The sequence below is a fragment of the Ornithodoros turicata genome, unplaced genomic scaffold, assembly GCF_037126465.1.
Source record: "Ornithodoros turicata isolate Travis unplaced genomic scaffold, ASM3712646v1 Chromosome104, whole genome shotgun sequence".
NCBI classification, from domain to species: Eukaryota; Metazoa; Arthropoda; class Arachnida; order Ixodida; family Argasidae; genus Ornithodoros; species Ornithodoros turicata.
This window is the reverse complement of record NW_026999293.1, coordinates 309,618-336,725: the sequence shown is the minus strand read 5'-3', so window position 1 is coordinate 336,725 and position 27,108 is coordinate 309,618. Positions and strand designations below refer to the sequence as shown.

The 27,108-nt window shown below is 45.0% G+C and overlaps 1 protein-coding gene across 3 annotated transcripts; it reads right to left on the bottom strand.

Moving 5' to 3' along the window:
- Positions 1-884: 884 nt before the first annotated feature.
- Positions 885-27,108, bottom strand: LOC135371363 (uncharacterized). Of its 3 annotated transcripts, none has more exons than XM_064605435.1 (18): positions 27,003-27,108; positions 25,807-25,944; positions 25,595-25,688; positions 24,714-24,815; positions 23,485-23,622; positions 22,958-23,059; positions 20,972-21,109; positions 18,059-18,160; positions 17,094-17,231; positions 16,564-16,665; positions 15,249-15,386; positions 14,663-14,764; positions 13,727-13,864; positions 12,235-12,336; positions 11,771-11,908; positions 10,992-11,096; positions 9,237-9,374; positions 885-7,339 (listed from the first exon to the last, which is right to left on the bottom strand). In XM_064605435.1, the coding sequence occupies exons 4-18, from the start codon at positions 24,808-24,810 to the stop codon at positions 1,587-1,589; spliced, it is 7,431 nt and encodes a 2,476-aa protein (XP_064461505.1). In that variant the 5' UTR covers positions 24,811-24,815; positions 25,595-25,688; positions 25,807-25,944; positions 27,003-27,108; the 3' UTR covers positions 885-1,586. The 3 variants fall into 3 exon arrangements, with proteins under 3 accessions (XP_064461505.1, XP_064461506.1, XP_064461507.1); XM_064605436.1 differs by having other exon boundaries at positions 25,595-25,685; XM_064605437.1 differs by lacking the exons at positions 17,094-17,231; positions 18,059-18,160; positions 20,972-21,109; positions 22,958-23,059.

The window sequence follows — 27,108 nt, the reverse complement described above, 5'->3', positions numbered from 1 at the left end:
TTAACGGCATGCCAGTGTACCGCCAACGAAGCGCCATCGTTCACTAAGCAATTCCAGGAAGTAATTTTAGGGGCGACATTGCTTTAAATCTCAATAACAATGACATGCTGGTCATTTTCTAACATGACGCGCCTTATTTGTTCATTTTCGTGTACTTGCGGTTGAGCCAAGATAACACCACGTATTGCTCTTCATTGGCTTGATTACCTTCATTAGGTCCAATGAAGCCGGGACATTGTGCTGCTCGGGTAGTTCCAATCCGCAAAAGTACCTGTAGTAACAACTAAAGTACACATCCCAAGCTTGCACAAGCTGACCATAACTATAACTTGTGTCCCCTCGAAACACGTGTCCTTGTCTGCTATGAGGCCCTAGGACATGTCCTGCGGTGTGTGCGAGCCGCTAATCCTGCATCTCGCTCATGATGAGGAAGAACAGAAGAACTGCCTAGAAGAATAACAGTCTCTGTTCGAAATATGGGCGGCTCTCCTTCTGGGACACTTCCCTTCATATTTCTTTACTGGATTTTCTTCCCTTCTGCATCTCTTAATGACATCTAACTTGACAAATTACTTCCAAGGAAAACTGCATGTAATCATTTAATCACACGTACACAAATCCAATTTGTGACGGGCATTTTTGAGCCAGTCCTGGTTCCTTTATACAAACCTTGATTACGTCAAAGTAATATGTTCCGTAATCTGTAACTACACTGTAATCTGTAATCGTAACTGGAAAAGCAATTTGGAACCCGTACATTTATTCGGTCGTAATAATAGTACGAGTGTCTCGTACGTATGTTTCTCTAGACAATAGTTACTTTACACAACTCTGCAGCGAAGTCAGCGAGAGTTCCGAAATAATTTGAATTAAGCCTTCTCAAATGTGCGAAAAACACCGTTTTATTTACGTTCTTTGACATTTGGGTATATACAGTTGACACCAAGAGCTGTAACGTTAGGACCCATATACATATATCCAGTGTTGAAGCGTACCACACTGCGAGATGGATTCTACTTCACACATCTTTCGACTAACATTGGTGACAAGCTATTACCACCCTAAAAGGTATAACACTGAGCAACTTTTTTTTAAGAACGTGATGCTCAATCGCTGTAGTAGAGATATTAAAGGTGAGATACTCTATATGAACATATTCACATGCAGCAGTAAGGTAATACTTCGGTATACCGTAGCCAACCATATAACTAGCACATTAGGAATAAACTCATTTTTTACACATTTTCGGATCACCTTATGAACATACTACGGAACGGTACTTTGTAACATAAGGAACAAGAAGAACAAAAAACGCTTTAGCCACGGCCGCCACAAAAGTGATTTTTTGTTTCATTTTTGACTCGGGCTGAATATTTGTCCTTTCTCGGATGCAGGCAAGGTCTCAGTATACTGTGTTGAAAGCTCTAATAAAACTGCTATATCGTCTTCAGAGCTCGTGTCCACTGACAACTCGGTGCCACTTGGTACTTAACCACGACCGTTGCCAATCGTCAGCGTCATGAACGAAAGTCACTCAAGCGAGTCCATTTCTGAAGGAAGCTAATCAATTCGGGACCTTCGCTACTTTAAAGGGCTCCTTGTAATAGTTTCTTGCCTTCATCCTCCTTAGGAGAAACATTTGCATGTGGAAGCAAGAGAGAAATATAGTTCAGGAGTAGTGACATCTCAGTCTCTCTTGAACAGAGGATTGGATTACTCTCTTCATAAAACTCTCGAATGGTGTTCAGTGCTTCACGTAAACACTTATCTACTGCCCTGACATCTGAGTGGAGTACCATCAGTTTCAGACAAGGCGTAGTTCTCATCCTCGTATAGCCCCTACGAGATGACAGCGGGAGAATAGTCAATAAACTCGCTGCGTCATAATCACAAGAATATGGCAATAATGTCACCAGCTCTTCTCTCATATAACGTTTTGGAAAGAATCGCTCTTGTGAATCGCCTATGCAATGAGGACAGTTCATAAGAGAGTGAGGGATGAGACATCTCACAACATTCATTTTCTCTTTTATCGCGGAAAAAGCGCAGCACGTGAAACCCCAAGTGTCGCACATATTAGGGAATGAGTGGGGAAGAAGGAAGTTCACGACATCAACGGCACCACTGTAACAGGCCCAGTGAAGAGGTGTCATTCCAACATTGTCACGGGAACTCATACTAGAGCGGAGTAATAATAACTTCACAACAGCCAGGTGTCCATTTGAGGCGCACACATGCATGGGCGTTTTTCGATCCACATTGATCACGTCCACTGATGTATAAAAAGGAATGAGAAGCTTCACCACATTTGGGTGTCCCTTTCTGGCGCTCAAGTGCAATGCAGTGTTCTCTTTTTCATCTGTAAAGCACACGGATGAAGGGGAGAGGTGAATCTTAACAGCTTCCACATTTCCTTCCTCTGCTTCTATTAGCAACTTCATATTGCCATCGTTGTCGACCATTTCCGTGTCGACATCGTCAATGTGTTGATGATCGGTGTTATTCATGTCCGACCACCTCCGATATAAGGTAACAATGTCCTCATTTTCTACTCCACGTTCTACATAATCCTGCTCACTGAGATTTAAATGCGGCAGTAAGAACTTCACGTAATTAATATAATTTACTTCTTTTATCTCGCGTAGCTTGTCCTTGGCAATATTATGTAGCAGTTTACGGCTATAAAGATCACCAGCGATGACATCTAAATGGAGGAAGAGAAGTTTCAGACACCAAATTTCTTTTTGGAAATCCCCGTTCGCAGACACATACACGGAGCTTCTGCTGATCCTCTGTGCATGCCTAGGGTCACTGTGTCGCAAATAAGGCCATAGAGTTTGCATCACTTTCCTTCCACCACATTTCGCCCAGACGTACAACGGTGATGAGCCGAACGTTTCAGGTGAGTTCACGAGCGAGTGTGGGATGAGACACCCTACAACGTTGAAATCCGACCTGAACCGATATTTCAGACTTGGCGTAGCAACGTCTAAGCACGTTTCTCCTTCGCAGTTAAGCAGGTGCGCACTTGTGTGAGGTAGAAGGAACGTCACAGCTTTAAGGGAATGAGACTTCGAAGCCACATGAAGTGTTGTGTTCAGTCTCATGTGATGTGTGTCATATGTGCCAGTGCGAAGGAGTAACAACTTCATGGCCTCCAAATCATCTCTCTTTGCACATATATCCATCGGAGCGTGTTGCTCATAATCGAGAACATTCACTGAGGAAGGAAGAAGTAGCTTCACAATCTCTGCATCTCTACTCAAGTGCAAAGGAGTTTCAAAGCGTCTATTTCTATTGTTAACGGATATATGTGCGAGGTAAAACTGTGTTGTCTCCAGATTTCCTTCTTCCGCGCTAATGTGCAACAATGTGTTTCCATCATAATCAAGAATTCCCATATCGCAGTAAGGAAGGAGCATGTTGAAAACAACCTCAGACTCTGCGTAAAAAGGAACAGTTCTACCGCTACTATCTGTAAAACTATCAAGGTTTCCAATTACCGAAGACTCTGCAGAACATCTCGAGCTTCGATTCTTCCGTGATTCTAATTGGTCCATGGTGTCTCCGTTTAGATTTCCTGTACTCTCTCTCGGGGACACATAGCTCAGATACACGTCTAAAACGCCTCGTAGGTCGTGTATCACAGCCGTGAATATTGCTCGTTCAAGAAAATGTCTCTTTTGCTCGAAGGTTTCACACCTGCGCAGATTTTGTGTGGAACGTCTCACTGCTTCCTCACTACATCGATCGCATAATACGTTGAGTCTCTCTCTCACAGGTGAAGTCTCAGTCCGCAGATATTTCTTCAGATCCGCAGTCCGGAAATAATTCTTCCAAATATTCGCATTCGGCAAATATGTCATAAGAGACCTTTCCCGCAGATGTCCTTCCCACAGATGTCTCATCAACTCTGCGTCCCATGGGGAAAAGAGTTCTACGTACTCGAATGGTGACATTTTAAACAAATCATCCATGATTAGTTCATCATCCATTGGAAGCCTCTTCAATGCCGTTTTATTAGCATGCAGGGCAGCTACGTGCAATGGCGTCCTTTTGAGCTCATCCACCTTCAACATATCCTCTCTTTGGATAACATGTTGCCTAAAATATGAGACGTCGTTGTTCATCACGGCAGAGTGAAGTCGATAGGACTCTGACGCCAGTCCATCGAACAACAGCATTACACCCTCGTAGTCTTTTTTACCATACGATTCTAGGACTTTGTTCCTAAAGCTCGGTTTTTCTCTGATCTTTGCCTTCTCCAGGAGGTAGTGAGCTGCGAAAAATTCGGCGAAAGTCTTATGAACGAACTCGGGCGTTCCTCCATCGTTAATTCCATTCACAAAACCTTCTTTGAGATAATTGTCCGCAACGCGTTTGATGAAACTTCCTCCGGGATCTAACTGCACTAATTCTTCTTCACTCAATAAGGTTTTCAAGGCGTCCTGAGGAAATATACACTTCATAGCGAGGAGACCATGGTTTGCGTAGAACGGAGATTTCGTGGCGTCATTGTCCCCTCGCACGGCACTTAGGGCAATGTCTTCCTTCACCTTTTCCTTTCGGTGCACAAGGTGCTTGTACTCGACAAACATCTTGTAGATGTGTACAGTGTATATACTTCCGCCAGCGGAGATGTCAGCAATTTCGAGCAGCGAAGAGTAATCGCCCGACTTCGTGATTTCTCCGCTCTCCATCTCAGCCATCATACGAAGTAGGAGAGGGGTTTCCAGAATTGTCTTGTTTTTCTCCTTCAATGTCGCGTATACTTGCTGGAATTTTTGCGCAAATGCGTCATTCCTGGTGGCTGGAGTTTCTATTTGGCCCCTATATCTTGTGAGGAATTCATTCTGGTTTTCATCAGAAAAAGGAACGAGGTCATATGACACACTGTGCAATGTATCTTGTACATGGGGTTTAAACACAGTGCGAGTAAGAAGGTACACCTTGTAAACTTTTTTGTTAGCTAGAAACCGTATAAGGTTTAGCACACAGTTGCGGCATTCCTCGTTGACTTCATCGAAGCCATCCAATGTGACGACGACCTCGAAAGGGCTTCCATTGTTTAAGCTTTCTTCGAACAGAACGAACTCCAGACCACCTTTTCGTACTTGACACAGATCCGCTAGATATTTCAGACTAGGCGATGCAGTTTTAACCGATGCCATTCTCTGAGGAAGGTCGACGTAGAGCACCCACCGCTTCTTGTCTTGACTTTTTAACTGTGTACACAACCGAGATGCTAGCACAGTCTTTCCCATACCGGGTGCGCCAGTGACGAGGACGACCTTCTCGGGCACTTTCAGCAAAGTCTCTGTAGTATAATAATGACTTCCCATCATTGGAAGGTGACTGAGACGGTCATTTGATTTAATCCACATCAGTCCCTCACCGGATTCACTGATCCGCAACAGATGCACTACCTTCCCTTGGTAATTATCATTTTTCAGGAGAGCTTCATAGTCACGTGGCTCCTGAAGGACCACAAATTTTTCAAAACTCTCTAAATTATCCTGATGTTTGGCTTCGTAACCTTGAGGTACAAGTTTTGCAGCACAATCATCCGGACACCCCAAAAGTGCGAAAGCTTCATTCTCGTCGTCCATTCTGCACTTTTTCAGGTCAATTTTCACGACCCTTGTAAACAGTCGCTCCACATAACAGTTTTTAACACCTTCTTCGAGTTCATGAAGAGGAGGTCCCACATCAATGTACAGTGATTCACATAGCTTTAGGAAAACCGAAGTGTCAACAAAACGTAAGAAGGTGTTGATATTCATTGCTTCAGGAAAGCCAGAAACATATTCGCCCTGAAGTTCTACGCGAGAGTTTTTGAAAACTTCTGCTTTGCAGCTATTCGCCACATGCTCCAAACTCGCTTCAAGGATATTATGCACTACAAGTCCAGCGGCAAAGAATGTGTCTTCTTGCACTTGCTTCAACAAGTCATCGTTGTCTCTGTCTTCCACAAGGAAGATGACTTTCGCTTCAGTCACACTGGACACTTCACTCAGGAATTTGAGATCCATTCCGAACTCTGTGTTAGGGTGGATCGTCACGAGCACAAATGCACATTTGTAGGTCGTTAACACATCTTTCCACTCCTTCTGGGATGCTTCGAAAAACAAGTATGGCTGGCCCGAAGATTTCACGGCGTTGTGAACCATTATTTCCAGAAGCCTTACTTCTGGACCCGTAAGTAGGTGAAGGGGCCCTTTGTTCCACACACTGTTCTTTAATGGTTTCTCGAATTTGACGTTAAGTTTGCCAATGTTGAGAGATCTTTGGAGTGTGGCATTTCCTTCTCTGATCTTTTCTGCGTCTGCCGAGGGGATCCCACTCTTAATGTATTCTCGCATGTCCGGGATGACACGGTCCTTGAAAAAATTTAGTAGTTCGGGTACTTCCCGTTCCAGAATCCTATGACCTTCGTCGCAACCATATTGAACCAGAACGTGAGGGATCCGTACAATTAACTCTTCTTCTCCATTTCTGTCCTTTAAAGCTTGCTGGATGAGAATGTTCAGTTCTTTTTGCCTCGGTTTTATGTTGTTCAGGATGTTCTTGTATTGCTGTTTCCTCTCCGTATCGTCGCTGTAATATGGCTTGCCGTCGTTCCTGTAGACTAGAAAAAGTGCCATATGACATAACTCGTGCATAAGCGTTCCCCAGACTACGGCTTCTTCAGCACGGCCCCCGATGAAAACTCTTTGTTCTTCGTAGTAAGTAAGGCCGATGTCGCCTCTGTTGCAGCTTCCCGTGATCCCTTGAACATTTCCACTGTTGTAGTCGAACCTTATTTCCAGGTGTGGCGCTCTTGCAGCCACTTTGAGAATAATCCTGTTTACTTCATCATTAGAGAGCCGCTTAAACATCTTCTCCAATCGTACACCGAAGTCACCACATCTGGTGACGCTCAGTGATTTGCTTTTCAAATAGTCGATGTAATTGCCCTCGCATTCTGTGGTGTAATATCGTTGTCGACGAATTTCAGCTTTTTCAAGGCGTGTGAGACCTTCGTAACATGATGATTCTTCGTCGTCTTTGAGTCCACATTCCCGCGAGACTAAGAGGCCATGAATACGAAAGGCTTTCTCTTCGACTGCTTTGTAACGAGCTGATTTTTCTTTTTCCTTTTTTCCTTTTTCTTTAACAGGGTCCAACCACAGTTTCAAATCAGGTGCAGCATCCAGGCACTTTAGAACACGAGCCTCGTCTTTCGCCACAATGGCTTCGTGCATTTCCTTCCTGACGTCTTCCCACTGTGGCGACCTCTCCATGTTGAGATCAAATTCAGATGTCGAAGCCATGTCCTTGGAGACGAAGCGTGAGATTCCTGTAATTTTAATGAGGAATTTAGGAACCTAAGCAACACTAATTGAAATGCTACAAATAGGTCAAGTGTGGTAATTTATCTGGACCTCGATTCTTGTTTTTCCGTGTTTGCGCCACGAAGTAACTATGTCTGCAAGGACTGGTTTCTTTTTTTTATTTTTTACTCTGGGATCGAGTGGTATAATAAAAACCGCAATGATGTATCGTCGCTGCTGTATTTTAGTTTGTTGTCTAGTGTTTTTGAGTTTTCAGTGTTTATCGATACGTTGACTTGTTTCCTTATTTGACTCTCGAGACCACGACGGTCATTTCATGAGAACAGGTTTGTTTCATCGGATACGTAACAGGAGACAGTGGGGTGGAAGTGTACGGCTTCCTTATAGCCGTCGACCGCATTATATCCTTGCAAGTAGACAGAGGTAGGCAACAAGCAGACAAAGAAGAAGTAGACAAATGCAAGTAGATAATATGCAAGTACACAACGCTAGATTCAAAAAGCAACGAAGCATTTAATACACTGAATGCAAGGAAGACACAGAAACAGAATAAAGAGAAAGAATGCACATGGACGTCTCGCCGATAGGGAATGCCATGAATGTAACATAAAAAAAAAACGGGAGAATTGGGACTGCACGAGGAAGCCGATATGGACAATCAAAGGCCATTGTGAAGCAACAATAGTATTGTGATAAAAGATCAGTACCAATGATTAATGAATTCGGAGCAATGCTACAACAGAATACGAGTGTAACAACAGAAGTTTTCGAGTATGTGCGCGGTTCCCGCCCTCTGTTTGTCTTTCTCTCTTTCCGCGTCTCTGCGTCGTTGTGTCGCTGCTGCCTCCGAAAACTCGCATCCAGGCACTTCATAGTTCATACGGATATCAGGGTTGGGTGTTTGTCTCCTGAGAAACACAAATCGTGCACCTTCGATGACGAGGCGTGCACTGCACTCGCGAGTACGGCCACGAACTGGCTTGGGTGTTTGCTTGCCTTTTCAGTAGACGGCGTTCTAGTCGCCTAAGGGGTGTCGCGTCTGAGTTGGCAGCGGATTCGGCATCCTTTGTTTGGCAAGCGATTTTTTAAATTCAATTGCTGAAAAAGCAGGAGGATTTACAGCAGAGACTTTAGGCATCTGAAGTGTCCAAGTTACAAGCTTCGAGGAAAGCACAGAGGTTCTACATGTGTGCCATTTACTTTACAGCTCCTTTTTAGAAAACACAAAGACCGATGTAATGGCCTCACGGTGAGTCTGGTATGCATGCAGTGCCGCCACGTCGCTTCTTTCTGATCTTGCTCATCGCCTGCCTTACTAGAAATTTATGCACGCTAGCCCAATGGGCTGCCCATCAGCGAATATGTGACCGTTGGCTGTGACCAGGGATAGAATCCTTCACAGCAGTTAGGGAGATTAGAAATGAAACGAAGAAAGAAAACAACGCACGAGAGATGCTAGTTGGAAGCCTAGCAGGGGATCTGCCAATCAACTAACAAGCTCTGGAGGAAAATATATTTGGCATTGTGTAACGCATAGACCCCCCACTTCAGTCTTTAAACAAGAGGGTGCGTCTGCTCACGCGCATGGAGTAGACGTCGCTGGTAGACAAAACGGAGTAGGAAACCGCATGGTGTATGCGACGTATTTCTCCATTCTGTACCGTGAAGGACATGCAATAGCTACACCACTTTTCGGCATGCCCTTAATAATGACCGAAAACACACAATTATTGATCACGCGGTTTTCGCCCACCAAGCACGACAGCAGCGCCGCCGCATCGCCATGACGTCAAGCACTGAAGTGAGTCTGCAGAGAATAAGATCATGGAGTGTGGAAGTTTGTGTATCATCATGTGCAAGAAAATGGGTCCCTTCTCCCAGATTTGGTGGCCTTTCGGTTACCTGCGGGCCCTGTCCATTCTTCGAGTACCTTCTTGAGTTTCTTTACATGAAACGGCTTCCTGACCATGTCTACCCGGTTGATGACCTCGTGGAACTCTTCGTCAGTCAAGTCGCGAAGCTGCTGCACATTGTCCATGCCTAAGGGAAATTTCAACACTGGGGTTAAAATCGTCTGAGGCCTTATGAACACAGTTTATACGAATGCGCTGCAGGAGGTTGTTATACCCACCTTCGTACAGCTTACATAAAAGAATCTAGTGATCTAAAATCTTGCGGCATACATAGGGTACAATTTGAGAAGAAAGATGCGCTAACAGTTCCTTACTCTCTCTGGGTGGAATATCGTTAAGTTGGCTCAGCTGTAGAGTCTTATGCCACCAAACTGACCAACAGCATATATTTATGTAGAATGTTGCTTTCTGAAAGTCATTTTACGAAGGTCAGTAAAAACTTGGAGTTCTAGGGACTAAACGTCGGGGTTAGGGGACCAAAATGGGGAGGAATAGCAGTCTAAGGGACTATAAGGAGCCGCTATTGATCTCCGTTCCACTCCTTTTTTCCTCCTTGAGTGTACTAGTCATAGGAGTCATTCAGAAATCTACAGTCTTAACCGGTAATATATTTGTGTCTGGTGCCACCTCCCGTGGCATAGTGGTTAGAGTGATCGCTTTCCACGCCCAGACTGGGAGGTGACACGGGTTCGAATCCTGTCACCGGCTGTGGCTGTCTGAGGTTTTCCCAAGACTTCCCAGACGAATGTCGGCAACAGTTCCCCCTGAAGTCGGCCCAGGGCGCACACTAACCCCCATGTCCCCCACTCCTCCTTGCTGTCCTCTCTCCATCTGTCCACCTCTGTACGCCGCTTATAGGCTAGGCGCAGTTGCCTAACACGCAATGCCGGGCTAACACGCAATTTAAAAAAAGTGTCTGTCTGGGCTTGACGGCGTCGTACAGCACGGCAAATGAATGCGAAGCCAGTATCGTAAATAACGTTTAAACGGTAATCTGGTGGCGAAACCTTACCTACAGATTATTTTAAGCTAAGACTTCGAACAGGTGATCACGAAACAAACCCTACACAATCATTTTCATACAGGGTCACCGACAGGGGCGGATGTAACGGGGGCGGGGGGCGACCCCATGCGGTCGTGTTCCCTATGTAAAAACCCGATCTCTTGGACGATGCTGCGCCGCAAAGCACGAAATTTCCTTAAGACCGTCCCCCCCCCCATGACAGACCCTTAAATCGGCCCACGGACTCTCGCCCAGCCTCCCCTCTCCACAGAAAACTGCTTGGTCCCTGGCGACATCCGCAGCCCACCAATGCTCTGCCCTCCAAGCTCTCTGCACCTTCCTGGACACCACAGGACTTCGATCCTTATACTCAAGGGGCTCATTATTTCATTTCCCACATCTCCACCAGGTAGAGTATGTGACGTGGCGATGGAACTCCCCATTCATCATCTTAAAATAAAGTTCCTGATGTTGTGGAAGTATCCGTTACTCGAAAAACACCAAGACTCATATTTGGGAATATATACTCAGTGAAAGGACTCATCATCATTACCGATAACGATTCGCGTATTTCCCTTCTGACTGACTCATGCGGTTCTTCCATGGCATGAGGCGACAGAGTGCGTTGTGACCCGAACGGAAAGACAGGGTTTTCAGTACGCATTTACCATAGCCTGCACAGACCAACAACCGCCCTGTGTGTTTCGTGCTGTGCAAGCTGTACTAATCGTTTGTACTCACCTATTTCCTCAAATTTCTCGCAGTAAAAGAGGAGACCAGCTGGTTCAAGGAGGTGGTGAATCTCCGATAGTCTCGGTTTTGTTGCCGGAACGGACGTCATTGCAACTGGAAAAAATAAGCGATTGGTTGGCACGCTGGAAAAAAATGATATTTGAACTCGTATCTGCGTTATATGCTTTACATACATTGTGTATGCATTGGAACGACATCTCAAAGGAAAATGTATAGCACCAGCGCATGCAAACGGCAATAACAAAGACACTTCCTACGCTGCATTCTGCGTGTATTAACATAATAACCATTCAGTACGGAATACACCTGCGTCCAGTACCCTATGAGACGCAAAACACGACCATCTTTAGGGCCCATTTAAATGAAATACGGGGGCTATTATGTGGTACACAAGTACAAACACAGCAGTGGATTGTTGATCTACGTATCCAAACGGGTTGCGAGACCTCGATAGACGTTATTAGTTTGCACTGTGGACACGACGTACTACACAGCGTGTAAAATCAGAAAAAAATGAACGGCGCATCAGGGTATAGGCGTGTCCATCACGCGGTCCATACGCTTGTTCGTTCTTTCAGTCTATGTCGTTAGTCAGTAGAACACTAGGTGCATTGCGGAGATTTAAAAAATAAATGGTGAGCGTGTAAATTCTGAATCAACGAAGAAAAATGTATCGACGTTCCCCGGGTCATTATGTTCGCAGGAATGCCAAGGTGGAGTACACGAGGTCCGAGTGCTGTGCCTCAGTTCAATGGTGTGTAGCTCACCTGGGTGTCCTGTCGACTGTTCCAGTTCATTCTGGAACCTCATCACGTGAAAAGGGAATCCGGCCATGCCAACAAGGTCCATGAACTCCTGGAACTCTTCTTCCGTGGAGTCAAAGAGCTGCTGCACATTGTCTACGCCTGGGGTCAAGTTGGACACGTAAGTTAAACACGTTCGAAGTCTCACGAAGACGATTTACTAAATGCACTGTAGACCACGCAAGGCGCGGCTCTACGAGTGAGAGAAATTGTCCTTTTGATATATATATTTATTTATTTTTATTATTATTCGCGCCATTTCAAATCCGAAGCACTTGGCCGTAGTATACCACTGATCCACCGAGGCTGACTTCAGAAAAATCGTTCAGCGAGCATGCCGAAAAATATTGATCTTAATCGTTAAAAAAACAACCGAAGTACCAGTGAGGTCGCTATATTTGGTGACACGAAGACGCATTCTGGCTCACCTTTCTCGATGAACTTGTCGTAGTAGGCGAGGAGATCCGCTCGCTGAAGCAGTTCGTGAACTTCACGCTCCGACTCGTTTGAAGGAATGGACGTCATTACGGCTGCAAAGGAAGTTCAATGTAGGCGGTACAGGCACATATGTCCGAGTAGTGAGATTTTAAATTTTCAGCTAAGATAAGATAAAATCGACTTGCTAGCATAAAGGAATACGTACGCTATACTGGATCGGGAAGAGGAAGAACATAATTAGAAGGGGATGTAACACTTGACCCCCTGTTACGCGGTTCATATTTAAGCGAAGGTTCTCCGATACGATGAGGACCTGTATACAGAGTTTCACAACAAAGTGTAAGAGACGCGTATTACATCGTTTGTGAGAATACCGAAACGCAGCTGGCTCTGAAATGCGGGAGACACGTCAGTTAATAGGGTTTGTGAGCCATCGTGCATATCTTTCGCAGCTGACGTCCACGTCCATAAGAGAGCCAGACCTATAGCAACCTACGGCCATCGCGCTGTTCATTGACAAGATAATAAAACCGTAGGAGGGGATGAGGATTTTGCTCTCCTGACATGAGAAATGGATGAGGAAACATCTGGGGCCACCGTTTTACTTACTTTATTACGTTCCCTGTATTTCTTTTGCAAGCTCCAGAGAAGCACTCGGTCATAAAAGGACACAATGACTGATGTAACTGGAGCCCACCTGACAAGGGAGTCGTGCGTATAGGTTTGAGACATGGGACTGCAACACCCTTGGTACCTCTCTACGTGATCGGCTCTGAACACCTTTTCGCTCACCACAATGCACCCGTTTTGCCGTTCATCCAGACGCTATCCCCTGGGATCCCTACTCATATTAACTCCAAAGCAATACGCGCATAAGTTCAGATGTATCTTATTGCTTCTTTCGAGTTTCTTGAGACTGTATTGCTCCTCGCGAGCGACCCTACCGCTAGCAGCGATAAGACACGCGCATCTAGAAACTGCCATGACCTACCCTTGGTGCGTCCCTGACGAGGGAGATGTCCTGCAAATGATACACTACACAAGTGACAACCGGAAGTGACTGCTGCGTGGCGTCCTTTCCACATTTCAATTCCCGAATTTCCCCTCCCAAGTTCAGAATCCCTGTTGAGGCACATGCGTTTAATAACCTGAACATGTACGTGCTCCGAAGGGTCCGTAACATCTTTTGTGGATCGTGGATTGTTCGTGAGAACGACTGGAATAATTAGAGGCATAACAGGGCGGAGATTGAAGTAAAGGAAACGTAAAGGGCAAAATACAACTGATTTACAGTGCCAAGTAACACCTTGCAACTATGTATATACTCAGCCTATGACCTGAGGACCAAAAAACACCGCACGTATACAACCGATTTCCCCTTGGCCAATACGGACCGTCGTGTATCAATACAAGCGTGGAGTGCCAGGAGCATGTACACGAAAAGTGAGTCGTTTTACCAGAACCCGGGATTTCTCCAATTACCTGCATGGCCTGACCACTGTTTGAGTGCGTTCTTCAATCTTTTCACGTGAAGGGGCTTTCTGGCCATGCCTACGTGCTCAGTGAGTGTCTGGAACTCTTCGTCCGTTGAGTCACAAAGCTGCTGCACATTGTCTTTGCCTGAGAACGAATCCAGTACCAAGGTTAAACATTTGTAACGTATTCTCGCACACATTAGACACATCCCTATCGTAGAACTTCTCTGCCCGACCTGGAATACGAATTTTTGTCTTCTGCAATCCCAAAGACCCTGTTTTCAATCTTTTTTCGTTCTTCCTGTTCAAGGCATGCAGCAAACATTTAAGCCCATTCTAAAATAAGTATTCTTAAATTACTTCCTAGAATGGCAAGAAAAAACAAGGGGGGAGCACAAAACGACAGGACTAAACACTTCTTTTCGCGTTCCCTTCTATTGACGATTTTAGAGTTTCAACACAACCATCCCATCATTCTAACATCTTCAGTCTTAACTCAGCATGCCGAAATTATCAATCTGTCGAACGAGATTTATTTGTAATAATAATTCTAACTGTATAGAAAGCTTGCCGTTTTGATGGCTAGTTGCATTCACACGGCTATGGTAAAAGTATATGAAAGACACCCTGGGGCCCCGCTTTGCCCGAGGGAACTCTCCCGCCATGCCGCGCCCTCTGCCAATTAGCGGAGCGTGGAATTTTTGTGGTGCGCTCACACAGGTCTACGAGCTGAACTTTAGCGCTTCTTCAGCGCAGGAAGAAGACCTAGCATTCGGGACAGCGTTAGATGACGGCTTAACTCTCTCTATCTTAACACTCCCCTTTCTCTCATATTTCACCTTTCACCACCACCGGCCTCACATATACACACGCCTTTGCAAATGGAACAACCTGCCTGAATCCCGCTAGTATTCGATTCACACACACACACTTTTTAACTCACCCAGTTCAATGAACTTGTCATGATAAGAGAGAAGATCCGCTCGTCGAAGTAATTCGTGAACTTCCCCTTCTGATTCGTCGGCCGCACTGGACGCTACCGCGACTGTAAAACAATGTCGACTGTTAAGCCATCGATCGACATCCACACAGAATCATAATTCATTGTAAGATAACGTGAAACTCCTGTCACTATCTTCATTTAACGATGCTCAGAGATAAAACCACAGAGTGATTGATGTGGCGACAGCGCGTTTGAGAATCGAGTCAGTTGTGGGTAGGTTGTCGGTACCTCTATCTCTCAATTCTACATTTCTATACAATCATGCATGTGGAAGTCCGGTACCCCCAAATGACCTATGTGATCATCTGTTTCAATTTGAAATTTTCTTTCATGCAATTAGATCGATTAGGTATATTGCGAAGATGGCAGAAAACAGCTTGTCAGCTGCTTGGCTCGTAATATTAGATTTGTGAACCAACTAAGAAAGCCTTCCCGGCATTCAAGGTGCCATTATACACCGGTACCGAAAGCTTATACGGGATACACGAAGATGGAGTCATTTCTCCCCGTTTGGTTCTTCATTTACCTGACTGTCCTGTCCACTGGCCCAGTGCTTTCTTCAGTCTCTTGACGTGAAATGGCTTCGTGGCCATATCAACAAGGTCAATCACTTCCTGGAAATCCTCCGCCGTCGAGTCAAAAAGCTCCTGAACATTGTCCCCACCTAGAGACAATTCCAAAAGGGTTAGGTTAAGGTTCCAAGACATGTGACTCCATGCATTATAGAAGTAACACTAAAACACACTGATGGGGATTATGTGCGGCTACAGCTGGTACAGCAGACGTTGAAAGGTGAGCCAACCCTACACTCTAAGAAAAAAAAAGGAGTACTTTTACTCCTTTTGGGGACTAAATGCATTGCCACTAAAAGTAGTCCCTTTTGGGAGTAAATGGATGTCACAGAGTGGAGACTGTATTTCACGCGCCGTTGTAAGAGTCCCAGGTACATAATTCGTGTGCATACATGAAAATGCTTTGAAGCAAGCCGCCAAACCGTGACACATCGAGTTATGTAGAATCTTGCGAGAATATACACAGGGCACAATTTGGGAAGAAAAACGCTCTAACTGTTTCTTACTCTGTGTGCCTGGAAAATTGCTGCGGTGGCTGAGTTATACAGTCTGATATGCCATCAAATTGAACAAGGGCACATATCTACATAGACTCTTGCATACAGGAGAACATTCCCGAAGTTCAGTGACAATTTGCAGTCCTGGGGAGTAAATGTCGGGACTAAATGTCGGGCTATAGGGACTAAAATGGGGAGTAATTGCAGTCCAGGGGAGTAGAAGCTGGAATTACTCCCAGTTTTACTCCTTTTTTTTTTTTAGTGTAGAATATCCCGAAGGGTTGCGTCAACCGCGATTACACGGTGGTGACCGCGGTATAAAATGAGACCAGGGTACAACGTTTTCTGGACGGAGAGACACCGAGGGTTTCGCGGTGGTGACGTCCCTTGAAACCTACGTTCAGGTCAAGAATTGGAGGTTTGGACCCCTGGACCTAGACCCCCGCCTGGTTTCGAGCACACTCAAGCGATACCGAAACTAACGTAGTGTGTCATTACCAGGGACACCTGGAGTGGCCCACAATCTCGGCTCCTCCTCTCTTTCCTTCCCCAATGCTTGTAAACAAGGTGTGATTCAAAATACGTATTGCGTGCTAAGCGGATTTGCTTTTCCTTAAATACAATCCGTATCTTTCTCTTCTCCAAACAGGCTTCATTGGTAGTGGGTACGCTCTGAATAATGCGGCCACCGTCTCTTGCCCGCAGTTGTACACGCACGACTAGCTTCCGTTAGTATTCCGCGTACGCATCGACACGGCCTATTCTGACTCACCTATCTCCATGAACTTGTCGTGGTAGGAGAGAAGATCCGCTCCTCGAAGTAGCTTGTGAAGCTCCCCTTCTGCTTCATCCGCTGGAGTGGACGTTGCTGCAACTGTCGTTTTTATTCTTAGATTGAGACGCACTTTTTCATTGTCGGAAACGACTGAAGGGCGAATGTGGCGGTAACGTAACTGTCGGTTGAGTAAGCTCTTTAGAGAGGAATGCAGCCGCTTGCAATTCTACCTAACTATCCTCCACTTCTGCCAAGTTATGCATATACGGAGAGCCGGGCGTTTCCACAAAGGCCTACGCGATCGTTGCTTCCATATAGGAGGTTCGTGAACGCAATTAGAATCATAAGAAAGACTTACGGAGATTGCAGAAAATAGCTCTTTAACTGATATGCTTGTGAGACCGGACTTTGAGGCCTAGTTCAACGAAACGCCGGCTTTCTGTACGGCCATCATATGTATCGCGCACGCACGCCAGCACGTGGTACATAAGATCCAGCCCCTTCTCCAAATTTGGTTTTCTATTTACCTGTGGTTGGTTTCCACTCTGCCAGTGCTTTCTTGAACCTCTTGACGTGAGGTGGCTTTCTGGCCATATCTACCGTGTTGATCAACTCCACGAAATCTTGATCACTGGAGTCACGAAGCTGCTGCACATTGTCCCCGCCTAAGGGCAAATTCGTAAGTGAGGTTAGGGTGGACAGAATTAAGGACAAATTAAAAACAGTGTAAAGAATCCCAGGCGAACGCATGTCTTCAGAGGTCAGACCATCTCTGTTTGCGTGGATCATATCACGGTTCTATGGAACCCTAATTGATTCAATTACTAGCTATTTCACGAACAGGAACAGTATATGTGGTTATCTCAACTTTATACAGGTATGCAGGATTGGAGTTGCTTTTGGAACATGTTCTTTACACTGGGCAGCTAGATGAATAACGTGTTCTTGAGATACCACTTATACATCGTAACAGATTCGACATTTAAATACCCCTACTTTAACGAAGATATCTCCCTCTCCCGCGAGACTATAGGATACGACGAGAGATGGACAGGTTCAGGGGTCTCAGGACTATCGTCAGGGGTGTGTGTCATCAACGCCCTTTCTTTTTATCAACGTACCACTGTAGTGTTTTTTACTCTCTATGCACCGTAGACGTATACCCATTGACACCGTAAACGTATATGCCGCTCACAGTTGACTTCCCTTCGGCTCGTTTTGCCCTGTCGTCTTTCCAAAAAGTCGAACATTATTCAAATAACTGTGAGATGTAACAAGGCATACAGGCCTCGTATAAACATTCGCGCCATTTTAAATCCGAGGCATGTGGCCGCAATATACCACCGATCTACCGGGGCTGAAATTCGGAAAAATCGTTAGGCGAATCGTTCATCGAGCATGTCGGAAAATATTGATCCTGATCGTTAAAAAAACAACTGAAGGACCTGTGAGCTCGCAATATTTGGTGACACCAAGTCGCATTCTGGCTCACCTTTCTCGATGAACTTGTCGTAGTAGGCGAGGAGATCCGCTCGCTGAAGCAGTTCGTGAACTTCACGCTCCGACTCGTTTGAAGGAATGGACTTCATTACGGCTGCAAAGGAAGTTAACTGTAGGCGATACAGACACATATGGCCGAGTAGTGAGATTTTAAATTTTCAGCGTAGATAAGATACTTGAAACTTGAAGAAACTTGAAAGTTATGGTGTACGTGGTGTGGCATTACGACTGATTGCAAGCTACCTAAGTGACAGGGAGCAGTTTGTAGATGCTGGTGGTACCAAATCACACCGTAGTCCTCGTTCAATCGGCGTTCCACAGGGTTCTATTATTGGGCCCTTTCTTTTCTTAGAATACATAAATAACCTTCCCGGGTACATGTAGGAGAGCAGTGGTTTATATGCTGATGATATAAATACATCTTTGTAGAGGCTCTTTCTATTGATGAATTGTTTGTAAAAGCCAACAAGGTTCTCAGCGAACTTGTGATATGGCTCTCTGAGAACAAACTGATTCAAAATTTCTCTAAATCTAGTTATGCTCTTTTCCGCCCCGCTCAAAGTCGCGTCCAGTTAGATTTGCATAATCTTTTTTTCTCAACAAAGGTCCTTCCCAGAGTACGATCTTCCAAATTTTTGGGAGTCATATTGGAAGAGCTTCTTAACTGGCACCCACACGTCCTCTCTGTGAGAAATAAGATATGCTCGGGGATATATGCGCTAAGCAGGGCACAGTCTCTATTGTCAACAAAAGTACTTGCTGACGTCTACTACGCGCTCGTACATTCAGATATAAATTACGCGCTAGAAGTTTACGGTTTAACTTACAACACTTTAAAGCCGCTTTATCTTGCACAAAAAAGGCTTTGCGTATTGTCTTGCGTGTTCCGCCTAGGACGACAATCTCGTATGCTTTTAATTCACTCCCAATAATGGATGTTTTTTCCCTTACAAAATATAAGATATGCTGCCTTGTACACAAACTTCTGCACGAAACTGATGTCACTCATATTGCTTCTTTTTATTGCTACTCTTCTTGCTATGATTTGAGACGCGATCTTTGGACCGTGAAACTGCCAAAACCACGAACGAATTATGGGAAATTTACGCTAGAGTTCTACGGTGGGAAGGCTTGGAATTCCTTGCCCGTTACCTTTAAGGAAAATGCTAATTTTAACTCTATGAGAAGTAGTTTTAGAGTATATTTGTTGCAAAACCTATCAGACATAAACATTCAAATGTTTGAATTTTCTGCTTATTGTAACCGCGCTGTTCTGAGCAAAGTTAGTTGTTACATGGTCTGTACACTTCCTAATTTGTGGTTATAGTTAGTTTTGTTCTTGATCTTAGTTAGCTTCTAAGTTACCGATTTGTTTTGACATCAGGTCACTATACGCTTAAATGTAATGTGTATTCTGACATTTTATTATATCGCACAAGGCTGTACTGTGTATTATTTTCACTTTTGTGTTGTGTTAGATGGATTCCATTTACAGGCTTTGGCCTCGCAGTCCAGTTGGTATTTTGTGTATACATTGTTTATTGTGCATCAATAAAATCTGAATCTCAATCTGATAAGATCGACTTGCTAGCGTAAAGGAACCGTCGATAACGACTGGGTAAGCTATGCTGGACCAGAAAGAGGAAGAACATAATTAGAAGGGGATGTAACACTTGGCACCCTGTTTAACATATTTAAGAAAACGTATTTAACAGAAGGTTCTCCGATACGATGAGGACCTGCATCCCGAGTTTCGCAACAAAGGGCAATAGACGCGTATTACATCGTTTGTGCGAATCTAGAAACGCAGCTGGCTCGGGAAAATGCTGGAGACACATCAGTCAAGAGAGTTTGTGAGCCATCGTGCATATCTTTCGCGGCTGACCTCCACGTCCTTAAGGGAACCAGACCTATAGCAACCTACGGCCATCGCGCTGTTCATTGACAAGATAATAAAACCATAGGAGGGACTGAGGATTTCGCTCCCCTGACATGAGAAATGGATGAGGAAATAATCTAAGGCCACCTTTTCACTTACTTTATTACCTTCACTGCATTTCTTTTGCAAGCTTCAGAGAAACACTCGGTCATAAAAGGACACAATGACTGATGTAACTGGAGCCCACCTGACAAGGGAGTCGTGCGTATAGGTTTGAGACACAGGACTGCAACACCCTTGGTACCTCTCTGCGTGATCGGCTCTCAACACCCTTTCGCTCGCGCATGCACCCGTTTTGCCGTTCATCCAGACGCTATCCCCTGGGACCCCTACTCATATTAACTCCAAAGCAATACGCGCATAATTTCAGAGGTATCTTATTGCTTATTTCGAGTTTCTTGAGGCTGTATTGCTCCTCGCGAGCGACCCTACCGCTAGCAGCGATAAGACACGCGCATCTAGAAACTGCCATGACCTACCCTTGGTGCGTCCCTGACGAGGGAGATGTCCTGTAAATGATACACTACACAAGTGACAACCGGAAGTGAGTGCTGCGTGGCGTCCTTCCCCCATTTCAATTCCCGAATTTCCCCTCCCAAGTTCAGAATCCCTGTTGAGGCACATGCGTTTAATAACCTGAACCTGTACGTGCTCCGAAGGGTCCGTAACATCTTTTGTGGATCGCGGATTGTTCGTGAGAACGACTAGAATAATTAGAGGCATAACAGCGGAGACTGAAGTAAAGGAAACGTAAAGCAAAATACGACTGATTTACAGTGCCACGTAACACCTTGCTACTATGTATATACTCAGCCTATCACCTGGGAATCAAAAAACACCGCACGTATAGAACCGAATTTCCCTTGGCCAATACGGACCGTCGTGTATGAATACTACCATGGAGTGCCAGGAGCATGTACACGAAAAGTGAGTCGTTTTACCAGAACTCGGTATTTCTTCAATTACCTGCATGGCCTGACCACTGTTTGAGTGCGTTCTTCAGTCTTTTCACGTGAAGGGGCTTTCTGGCCATGCCTACGTGCTCGGCGAGTGTCTGGAACTCTTCGTCGGTTGAGTCACAAAGCCGCTGGACATAGTCTGCGCCTGAGAACGAATCCAATACCGAGGGTAAACATTTGTAACGTGTCGTCGGACAAATTACACACATCAATAACGCGTCCTTGTGGCACTTTTCTCACCAGGAAGACACCAGTTTTGTTTTTGTTTCTTTTTCAGTTTTTTTTTTCACCAGTCAAATTTCAACAGCATTAAATTGAATTTTTAAAGTTGATCTCGCAAATCTGCGGAGTCAACCTCACGTTTTTCCAATAGAAATGGAAAGCTCATGTTCGATTTATCCCGAAACATAGCTGAAGACGCCCAGCACCACAGTGGGAACACACACACAAAAAAAAAGAAATGCAAAACGCGCCGTTCTGGGCTTGGCAAGAAGAGATATACCTGGAACGACAGGAAGCGTCAGGGGAAACTGAAGGCGTGACGCAGCAAATTTTGTGCGGCGAGGGACTGTGAAGGGGGCGGAGCAACGACGGCCCACATAGTGCTGACATACTCGCGTCCAGCGACTTGGGAGTCCCAAAGCAGCGCCTTTTTGCATGTCTTTTTTCTTTCTTTCTTTTTCTTTTTTTATGTGGTCCCGCTGTGGAGCTGGACGTCTTCAGTGATGATTCGGGGTAAATCGAACATGCGCATTCCATTTCTGTGGGAAAAACGTGGGGTTGACTCGGCAAATAGGCGAGATCAATTTTAAAAATTCAATTTATCGCAGTTGAAATACGACAAAATCAGTCTTTCCTGGCGAAAAAAGTGCCGCAAAGACGAATGCAGCGAGCGGAATCCTCGTACAATTTTTTAAAATATAATTTAGGGACACGTTAGAGCAAACATCCTGTATAACGTGTTTCATGTATAGACATGTATAGACAGTAGTATGCGAAAGCAGTCCTACCAATTTGTGGAACAGTACGGCTTTCAAAACTAGAGTGAAGTAACTGTTGCGACCATCGTGATGTTCTGTAAGTGGACGACTTTTTTGGTTCCTTCCATAAATGAAAATCTTCCTTTCTCAATTAAACATCTTAACTGCGTTGCCTATTTCGTCGGTACTCCAATTTGAGGGCCCTCTCCTGTAGCGCTAGCGCTGTGCGCATTGTGTTTGCATTATACCAATTCAAGTGCTGACTTTCATATTGTCACGAAGCGAAATGGGTCGGCGAGTCGGCGAATAAACAGCGAACGGTTTATTAGACTACTTGGTAGCGAAACACAAGAGTGATAGCTCTCGGAACACAACTGAGTCCAAAGAATGAATGCTCCAGTCTGGAGCGCACAAGCATTTAAGCGTCGCGCCGAAAAGTCTAGAAACAGCACGTGCGTTTGCCAGAGAGCAGGCGATGTGTCTGGAATCTTCTTGCTTCTTCTTCAGCACGCGCCGGGATGAGATGTACGGTTTCGTGCCTGCCCTGGAAGTTTCTCGAGGATGATTCGTGGCAATATGAGAGCAACTTCTTTCTGATTTTTAGCGCCCCTTTAGAGAAGCAATCGAGCGACATTTGACGTCGCTCGAAATCCTGCTTCGTCTGTTAAGCTGTCCACCAGGAGTCACTATTCAGAATGCGAGTCGGCCTTTACAGTGAGAACCTGACAATCGTGTTCTATGTCACAATTATTACAGCAGACGCAGCGCTAACAGTAACGACATGTCGCGCGGCGTCTCCTACGAACCAGGTGGGAGTCAAAATACGGATTGCGTGCTAAGCGGATTTGCTTTTTCTTCAATTTATTCCGTATCTTTCTGTTCTCCAAATTAACTCTTAATTGGTCGCGGGTACGCTCTGAATCATGCGGCCACCGTCCCTTGTCATCACATGTACACGCACGAGCTTCCGTTAGTATTCCGCGTATGCATCCACACTGCGTATTCTGACTCACCTATCTTCATGAACTTGTCGTGGTAGGAGAGAAGATCCGCTCCTCGGAGTAGGTTGTGAAGCTCCCCTTCTGCTCCATCCGCTGGAGTGGACGTTGCTGCAACTGTCGTTTTTATTCTTAGATTGAGACGCACTTTTTCATTGTCGGAAACGACTGAAGGGCTAATGTGGCGGTAACGTAACTGTCGGTTGAGTAAGTTCTTTAGAGAGGAATGCAGCCGCTTGCAATTCTACCTAACTATCCTACACTTCTGCCAAGTTATGCAGATACGGAGAGCCAGGCGTTCCCATAATGGCCTACGCGATCGTTGCTTCCATATAGGAGATTCGTGCACACAATTAGAATCATTAGAAAGACTTACGGAGATTGCAGAAAATAGCTCGTTAACTGATCTGCTTGTGAGGCCGGACTGGGGCCTAGTTCAACGAAACGCCATCTTTCTATACGGACATTATGTACTGCGCACGCGTGCCAACACACGGTACATGAAGAGACAACCTTTTCTTCAAATTTAGTTTTCTATTTACCTGTGTCTGGTTTCCACTCTGCCAGTGCTTTCTTGAACCTCTTGACGTGAGGTGGCTTTCTGGCCATATCTACCATGTTGATCAACTCCTGGAAATCGTGTCCGCTGGAGTCACGAAGCTGCTGCACATTGTCCCCGCCTAAGGGCAAATCCGTAAGTGAGGTTAGGGTGGACAGATTCCTTATGAAGACACGTGACTCCATGCGTTGTAGAGGTACCAGTGTCATTTTTTGCAGCCTTCATCTTCGATATCAAAGATTTATTTATCTGGACCGGTGTTTTCTTTTTTTCTTTTTTTTTTTGTGGACGGAACAGTTGCCTTGTGTTTTGCCAATGCACTGACATGTGGATCCGTACTCCAAAGTGCATAGTATTGAGGTAATTGTGTATATTCCAACAGATTTTCCTCTGATTCCTAGTTTTTAGATCATGAGGCAACCATCGTTGTACTTGAGAATATGCAAAGAGTACTGGAAAGTAGCTGCTCTTAGTAATATAAAGTACTTGTTCTCAGGACTTGAGGCTTCTGTTGTAGGGTGTTTCACCTAACATGAAAAAAAAAAAAATCGTACGAAAAATATATTCCCCAAATATTACGGGATCAACGCTATTTATATCTGGGGAGATTTTTTTTAGTACTTCTGAGGGTGTGCGAGTTTTTAAATTCCGTTTATTTAATATGTAAGCTGTTTTCGGGAGGGAAACTTCACCAATGAAGCTATAAAGCGGTGCAGAAAATTACACCATCGATCTTATGCACGCGCTTCCGGACCCGACAACCCATTTAAGCGGGTCTTCGGTTCCAAGGTGAAAGTTGTCGTTGAAACATATTTCTGCAAACGAATTACGTCAATATAAACACATCCCTCGGTGTAGACAATCTTGGCACGCGATATTTTGTACTGGGACCTTTGCCTTTTCGCGGTCGTAGAAAGGAAATAGGCATTCTAGTAACTTCGGGGTTTGCCTCGAAAGGGAACTCTGGTCAAGAAGTACCTTATCATTCGTCCTATACTGAGAGTTACTTCGCTAAACCTCATCGCACAGGACGCGTATTTGGCTACAGTCTCAGAGGAGGACGTGACCGACTCCTGCTCGCATGGTACAGGGTTTCGAACCCATGACCTCGGCAGCGGTCACTCCCGACCTGTCGGCGCTGCGTGGTTGACGACGAAAGTGTCACGTCCCTGATTGACATGCCCGGTGATATGAAGTTCCCTTTTGGCTCACCTATCTCGATGAATTTGTCGTAGTAGGACGTAAGGACTGCTCGTTCAAGGAGTTTGTGAAGCTCCAGCGCTGATTTATGTATCCCAACGGTCGTCATCGTCTCTGTAAAGCAGGAAGGTTTTTCAGAGTGTGGTTCACACACGGGAAACATAGCGATTCAAAAGATCGCATATCTGAGGTAAGATGAGCATTGCAAATGATGAAGCCGTCTGGAGTTAATCTATAGAAGAAAACGAGTCTTTGTACTGCCTATACTGCGTTATTTACGCACTAGTGTGTTACACTATATATTTACGTTTGTTATGTATCTCTCTTTCCACCAAGTTGTAAAAAATAATAACAATATGAAAGTAAAAGTAATTGCGCGTGGAAAATTCGCACTGAGAATACCGCAACTAAACCAGCCGTGACATCACTGAAGACACCTTCGAAGACGTGTTTGCATCTATTTCCGGTAAGGTCACGTGCTTGCGAAAACCAATCAGCGTGGCCGAAGCTCTCACTTCCCAGATGGCAGGGATCGAAACAGTTTGCTGAAGATGACGCGAATAAACATATTCGAACATCTCTCAGAATATTATGTCAAACAACCAGTCACATAACCGAAGTAACTTGAAATAAACGATTTGCGAGTAACATATCCAACGAGTAAAATATTTTCCGCTTGGATTCGTAAAAAATAAAGAAAACTACTACACGAATGACGATCATCTGATGAGGCCTATTTACTTCACATCTGGAGTTCAGACAGTCCCTTTAAGGAATCTGTTCTATGTTCAAAATGTTTATCTAGCGTCAAATTATACGCAACAGATTCCAGCAAACATGTTTGTTTGTCAATCGGTCGTTTCTGGTAAGTGGGAGGCTCTGAAGGGACTTACCTTATTGCGCGTTACAACCGTGTGCAAGAATGTGACCTCCCTGGCAGCCCTCGCTGTGATGGCACGTGCTGACGGGTGGTTGATCGAATACCTGCTACGGTAAAAAAAGAAAACGTCAACGCAATGCGGGCTATAGTCCCCGTCAACTATGTTATCTGGCTGAATGCAATATCACACAATGGAGCGTATAATAGTGTTCGAGTCTTACAAACCTTTTTCTTCAGTACTTCTTTCAAGCACCAGGTAGATCACGTGTCAGTCTTTGTACACTGCGCTCATCGTGCCCTGGCTCCGCCGAACACTTCAGTTACGATCGTCGTCGATGTTCCCACGCCGGACCCATGGCCCACCTGCAATGTGCGATGTGACTTACGAGACATCCTCATGATGATCTTCCATGGTTACGGACGGAACATGACGTCACAAGTGTGGTGGAAAGCGTATTGTCTCAGATTCCATACAGGGCTTGCTACATGCTTTCTAACAACAATTGGCTTTCATAAATTCATGCTCGTCACTGCGTTGTATTGAAGATCGCATCCACAACGTATTCATAAACTGTCCGTAGTCTTGACTTTTAAATGGCATGTCAGTAATGTCCTTGAGGGTTAATTTCACCTACAGCAGGGCCCTACAGGTTTAACATAACGAAAACTTTTCTGCCGAATAGAGGACCATCAATGGGAGCAATAGGTTTCAAGACTGCACAAATATAAAAATTAGGCTAGAACGGAAAAATATTATATATTACAACGTCTATGTGCCCTATGTGGGCAACACTTACACACACTCACTGCATGGTGACTAAGAAAGAGATAAGGTTCCAGACTTCACGTGATGCCTTCATGGGTTCTTATCGTCTTATCAGTTGTTTTTCTGCCTGCGGACCACCCAAGGTGACCTTTCCTAGCGAGGACATCATTAACCTTGCACTTTATTTAACGAACTATGAGAAAAAGCCGACCGCTATTGTCCAGAAAGACACCACCAGACACGAGAAGGGATGGCAAGTGAGATTGTTCCCCACTGCGGATGCAACAAATCGTGTTGAGACGATAAGGGGATAATGACGAGCGAACTACGCAGATATTTAGGCATAGTAACATTAATGACGCACATTCGAATTAACCGTAACACACCCGCCAAAAAAGGGAAAAAAAAGGCAGACGGCACAAATAGGTGGGAATTCTGAGCGACCATCGGTGAGAGTGGCGCTTTATATTAGGTAATCCGAGGAGAATCAAGGGCACGCTTCGGTGATCCTTGGGAAATTTAAGTAGCCAGACGCAGGGTACGTACAAGTTACAAACACTGTGAGAACAGTAAAAAAAAGAAATCGGGACTACACAGTGAAACGCTACAACGCAGCATAAATAATAGTGAAAAATATGCGCATTGGGGATCTCACCTTACTCTGGAGTTTCACTGGTGTTCACGTGAAGAGACGGAGATCCATCGGTCACCGGGCGAAGTCTGAAGCGACGCTTATGGGAAACCTGCTTATGTGGAAGGCA